The following is a 6,252-nucleotide window of genomic DNA, read 5'->3' on the forward strand; positions in this document are numbered from 1 at the left end:
GAAGATTTTACCCCATTCCTGACCAGGCCATATTTTGCGATTCGGCACTGCGTTACTTTAACGGACAATTGCGCGGTCGTGCGACGCTGTACCCAAATTAAACTGACGTCCTTTTTTTCCCCACAAACAGAGCTTTCGTTTGGTGGTATTTGATCACCTGTGCGATTTTTACTTTTTGCGCTATAAACAAAGTGCGACAATTTTGAAAAAATAACATTTTTCACATTATTTTATATGAAATCATTTTTTTTTTTACATTTTAGGCCAATTTGTTTTCTGCTACATATTTTTGGTAAAAAAAAAAAAAAAAATAAATCACAAGCGTATTTTGATTGGTTTGGGCAAAATTTATCGCAGCTACTAACTACGGGAAATTTATGTCATTTTTATGGTTTTTTTTTTTTTAACGAGTAATGGCGGCGATCTGTGATTTTTTTTTGCGGGACTGCGACATTGCGGCGGACAGATCGGACCCTTGACTGACATTTTTGACACTTTTGGGGGTACCAGTGACATTACTACAGTAATCAGTGCTATAAATATGCACTGTTACTGTAAAAATTACACTGGCAGGGAAGGGGTTAACTTTTATTGGTGATCAAGGGGTTAATGTATGCCTGGTGCTTACTAACGTGTGTGGGGGGAGGTGACTGAGTGACACAGGGACAGATCGCAGGTTCAGCTATGCTGAACCCTGCAATCTGACCCTGCCTGTCACTTAGGAGATCCGCCCGCTTTGTTTACACAAGTGGGCGGATCTCCACACTCGATCCCCGACGATCGGGGAAGAGCAGCGGGGGTCACCGCCGCTTCTCCCCTGGCCCGACTCCCACTGTGACTGAACACAGCGGGAGCGAGCCTCCGGCGCCACGCACGCGCCGCAGAGAGAGGGGAATGTCTGGCGACGTAGGTCTACGTCGCCAGACGATAACGAGCCACTGTGCCGCAGTAGCAGCACAGTAAGCAGCATTAAAGTGGTTAAGCAGCCTGTTTCTGGCCTAATTACAAATCAGTGACAGAGAAAAGGCAAACATGTCATAGGGAGGCGTTGGCACTACTGACTTCCTGTGACCCGGTTATTATTGTGACCCCGCTTGCTTCAATAATTTGAGTTGCTGACCCCAAACAAGTAAGTAGATAAGGACCCGGGGTCTTTCTATTATTTGCATACGTTCTCCAGGTAGATCAGCCATGATAGTACATAAGGGGTCCATATAGTAAACTTGTAAAGTTATTCACTTTCAGGTCATTACAGAGGACAAGGGGGCAACTCTATGTCTGCAGGAAGAGAGAGAATTAAAAAGGAGAAGGGTGCGGATTAAAAAAAAAAAAATTCTAGAGCCCTGGGCTGTGGAGGGAGGGGGTAGGAGGGTCTGACTTAGGCCTCTTTCACACTTGTGCGACTTGTCATGTGATTTGGGACTAAAAAAAAAAAAAAACGCATGACAAGTCGTTCTCCATTACTTCCAATGAGTACCATTCATATCTGTGTGACCTAAAGCGCACCGACTTCAAAGTAGTCCCTGCACTACTTTGGCACGATTTTAATGCGTTTTGGAGGTCCAAAGACATACAACCCCAGTCAAACTCGCATCAAAATCGCGGCAACAAAGTCTCGGTAAAATCGTTCGACTTTGAAGTCACACAAGTGTGAAAGGGGCCTTAAAGTGATTGTAAAGTCTTTTTTTTTTTTTTTTTAACAAACCTATTATTATACTTCCCTCCTCTGTGTAGTTGGTTTTGCACAGGGCAGCCCAGATCCTCCTCTTCTCCTCAGGTCCCTCTTCGCTGCGCCAAGCCCCTCCTCCTGTCGAGTGTCCCTACAGCAAGCGGCTTGCTATGGGGGCACCCAAGCCAAGCTGCAGCTCCCTGTGTCCATTCAGACAGAGAGGTGTGGTTAGTCTCCGCCCTCTCTCCTGATTGACTTACTTTGATTGACAGCTGCAGGAGCCAATGGTGCGGTGGCTGTGTCTCAGCCAATCCGGAGGTAGAGTCCTGGATGGCCGAGGGACATCGCTGGATAGAGACGGGGACTCAGGTAAGTATTAGGGGTGCTGCCTTTACAACTCCTTTAAAGTGATTGTAAACACCTTGTAAAACAACCAATTCAGTTTAAAGCGGAGTTCCGGGCACAAAATCGATATTTTTTTTTTGTGCCCATCCGCTTCTACACCTTTACCTGAAAGGGAATTGGATAGTTAGGTTTTTTTTTTTTTTTTTATTTACTCACCTTGTAATTGAAGATCGAATATACTCACCTATTCTTCACTTCCTCCCTCTGTGCCGAGGCTCAGTCATCACTTCCAGGCTTGCACTGATTCCTGGGAGCTGAACGTCATCGCTCCCAGGAATCAATGCGACGGCACCGGCCCCACTCGTCACTTCCGGGCGACGCTGCATTCCCCTGCTAAACAGCTTCTGGGCATGCACAGAAGCTGTTTAGGAATGCGGCGCCACACCGGAAGTGACGAGAGGGGCCGGTGCAGGCGCATTTTGGGAGAAGACGACGCGGAAGAAGACGCCGAAGAGGACCGCGCCGGCTTCAGCTGCCCACAAGAGATGGAAACGCTGTGGAAGAAATTTTATAAGTAAGTATTTCTTCTAAAAGGTAAGTGCGAACCGGGACAGATCAGAGGCTAGCCATTGTGGAATGTACTAGCCCTAACTGTCCCGGGGGTATGTTTGTTAAAAAATGACTTCTGTGCCCGGAACTCCGCTTTAAAATAGAAATGAAAGGCAAAACATTTTTGAATAGATATGGAGAAAAAAAAAAAAAGCCATAAAAAAGCCATAAATACTCTTTTCCCCCCCTTTTTTTTTTTCATAAAATGATCACATTCCCTCAGTTTTGATCTGCATTAAAAGTAAAGCTTCATCACTGGCGCATGCACTTTGAAGGAATGTCCGCCTGTGCCGTTTCTTCAGTTCCCTGTGCCATGAATGGCGTCTCTCGCACGCACGCGGCCAATCACATCGCTGGAGGCCGCAAACACGGAAGAAACACTGGGGAAGAGGTCAGCTGTGTCAGCAGTGTGCGTGCACCGCTGCGGTGGCTTCATTCTAAGGTATTTCATAATATGTGATGCACACCAACTCATTATGCCATTGTCTTACAGGGTTTGCTTTTTTTTTTTTTTTTTTTTTAAATGGGTTTACAACCTCTTTAAAGCTGAGGGGTGGAGAAGCAACAGCAGCACACTGAGTTTCCCAGTGAATGGCTGCGGAGCGGGGGCATGGCAGGAAGAGTCTGATCATTGGAGGAGAGTACACTGAGTTTGCAGCATAGATAGAGAACTGACCGCGATGTGCTCTCCTGCTTAGTGTGGTCAGTTTTAAGAAGAATGCAAGAGGGACTGGCAGGAATGCCAGGGATTTCACATAAAGGAAGCAATACAAAGACAATAGAATAATTTCTCACACAAGTACATGGTTCAGCGGGCACATATCAGGAATATGAAGTGTTGGGGTAACAAACACTTTAAGCTCTCAGTGGTGTGGTGGGCCGGCTGCTGATCAGGTATCTGGGAGGATCCCAACAATATGGTCAGGATCCTTCCAGAACATGGAGTGGGTCTGTGATGTCAGCCGACAGTTGGCTGATTTTATGTCTCTGGAGAGCAAAAGTGTGTGCACCCCTGTGGCTTCACAAGAGGCGTATAGCCAAAAATGCTTTGGCCATACCTCCCCTTTAACATTTATAGGTAATAACAGGAGGGGTATTTGGTCCAGGGAATATCTTATTCCCCTTTGAGGGATCAGGAAGGATTTTCTTTCCCTGTTGGTGTAAAATTTGATCACGTTGTATTAGGATTTTTTTTACCTTCCTCTGGATCAACTGTAAGTATAGGATTGTGTATATGGAGGCTATTTGTTTTTTTGTATCTGCTGGGTAAACTAGACAGACTTGTCTTTTTGATGATTACCGTACTTTAACCTAAAGTGCCAGAAAAAGTGCTCCTCTGTTATAAAGTTGCATTTAGCTATTATAGATTTTTCTGCTCAATAAACGATATTATGTCACACCTATTGTATATACAGCACAAAAAGATACACACAGGGCAGTGTTCTAATATAAAGCTCAGCACCTGTGTAACCAACTAATCAGAGGTGACAGGACCACTGCCCTGCCAAACATTGCCCATAACGTCACTTTTCCAGCAATCTCAAATGACAAGCTATGACAGCTGCTTTCAGCATAGTGACACAAAACTGCCTGTGCGATTTTTATCAGACTCTTTTCTGATCAGACTGTTGGAACCCGCACCTCTGTATGGCCAGCATTCGAGCGCTGTTGGCGGGCTCTAAGTGTATGTTGATGGCATTAGGCTAATATATGTTTGATTCAAAGATCACTCAAAAATCACACAGAGTGTCATTAACATGATAAGATGCCGTGCCCCTCCCCCATATAGACAGGATCAGACATTGGGGAGTCCCCCCCCCCCATATAGACAGGATCAGACATTGGGGAGTCCCCCCCCCCCATATAGACAGGATCAGACATTGGGGAGTCCCCCCCCCCATATAGACAGGATCAGACATTGGGGAGTCCCCCCCCCCATATAGACAGGATCAGACACATTGGGGAGTTCCCCCCCATATAGACAGGATCAGACACATTGGGGAGTTCCCCCCCATATAGACAGGATCAGACATTGGGGAGTCCCCCCCCCCATATAGACAGGATCAGACATTGGGGAGTCCCCCCCCCATATAGACAGGATCAGACATTGGGGAGTCCCCCCCCCCATATAGACAGGATCAGACATTGGGGAGTCCCCCCCCCCATATAGACAGGATCAGACATTGGGGAGTCCCCCCCATATAGACAGGATCAGACATTGGGGAGTCCCCCCCCCCATATAGACAGGATCAGACATTGGGGAGTCCCCCCCATATAGACAGGATCAGACATTGGGGAGTCCCCCCCCCATATAGACAGGATCAGACATTGGGGAGTCCCCCCCCATATAGACAGGATCAGACATTGGGGAGTCCCCCCCCCATATAGACAGGATCAGACATTGGGGAGTCCCCCCCCCATATAGACAGGATCAGACATTGGGGAGTCCCCCCCCCATATAGACAGGATCAGACATTGGGGAGTCCCCCCCATATAGACAGGATCAGACATTGGGGAGTCCCCCCCCCCATATAGACAGGATCAGACATTGGGGAGTCCCCCCCGTATAGACAGGATCAGACATTGGGGAGTCCCCCCCTATAGACAGGATCAGACATTGGGGAGTCCCCCCCATATAGACAGGATCAGACATTGGGGAGTCCCCCCCATATAGACAGGATCAGACATTGGGGAGTTCCCCCCATATAGACAGGATCAGACATTGGGGGGGGGAATCAGACATTGGGGAGTCGGTGGTGAGTGATCCCGGTGTCTCCGGTGTGGACTGACCTGCACCCCGGGGAAGGAGTTCTTGATGAGGCTGGCCATCTTCCGGTTGGAGAGGAGGTCCCCCCGGGTCATCTTGTCATCCGCCCCCTCTCGGGTCTTCCCCTTGGAGTTCTCGTTCAGCTTGTTGCTCTCCCGCACCGTCCTCACCTCCACCCCGCCCAGCTCCGCCGCCTGCACCGCCGCCGCCAGCAGCTCCCGCAGATCCACCGTATCAACCCCTCCGTCACCGGCCCGATCCCCCAGCATGAAGGCCGACAGGCGCCATGTCAGCAGCCCCGAATAGACATGATAGAGGACACCGAGCCCCAGCAGGCAGAACACCCCGATCCCCAGCGGGGACAGGCGGATGCCCATAGGTGCCATGTGTGAGCGGAGCACAGGACCGATCAGCGGCTCATTCTACTCCCCGGCCACAGATCCGCCGACACCCGGCCACTGCCACCCACACCGACCGCACTACATCCGGGTCACAGGAGGGGGAGGAGCGCCAGCCGGGATCACACGGGGAGACTCCATAGACAGACACACATGTCCCTGACCTGTCCACACCTCCTCCTGTCATTGGTCACACCCCCTCCTGTCATTGGTCACACCTCCTTCTGTCATCGGTCACTGCTCATTGTGTCTCCATGGATTCATTTCTCTAATCATTAGTGGGGTGACACTGATCTCTGTTTTGGGCTGCATTGACTAAAAATTTCGGTAGATTTCATAAAATCCATTCATTCCGAAATCAAATGTTAAAGTAGAGCTAGAGGCAAAACTTTTTTCCTGTTGGATAGAATAAAAAAGTGTGATAACCCCTGTCAGGTTTTTCTTTTTCACCATCTGTGTTCCAT

General features: G+C 48.7%; 1 protein-coding gene across 1 annotated transcript in view; it reads right to left on the bottom strand.

Annotated features, from left to right (window-relative positions):
- The window catches only part of BPNT2 (3'(2'), 5'-bisphosphate nucleotidase 2), a 49,958-nt gene extending 44,044 nt beyond the window's left edge, over positions 1 to 5,914 (bottom strand). The window contains exon 1 of the mRNA XM_082259669.1: positions 5,414 to 5,914. Within this exon, the coding sequence (XP_082115795.1) occupies positions 5,414 to 5,776 (363 nt within the window). The 5' untranslated portion in view covers positions 5,777 to 5,914. The remainder of the gene's footprint in view (positions 1 to 5,413) is intronic.
- Positions 5,915 to 6,252: the final 338 nt, after the last annotated feature.

Source organism: Pelophylax lessonae (genome assembly GCF_965119305.1).
Source record: "Pelophylax lessonae genome assembly, chromosome: 5".
In the NCBI taxonomy this organism is placed as follows: domain Eukaryota; kingdom Metazoa; phylum Chordata; class Amphibia; order Anura; family Ranidae; genus Pelophylax; species Pelophylax lessonae.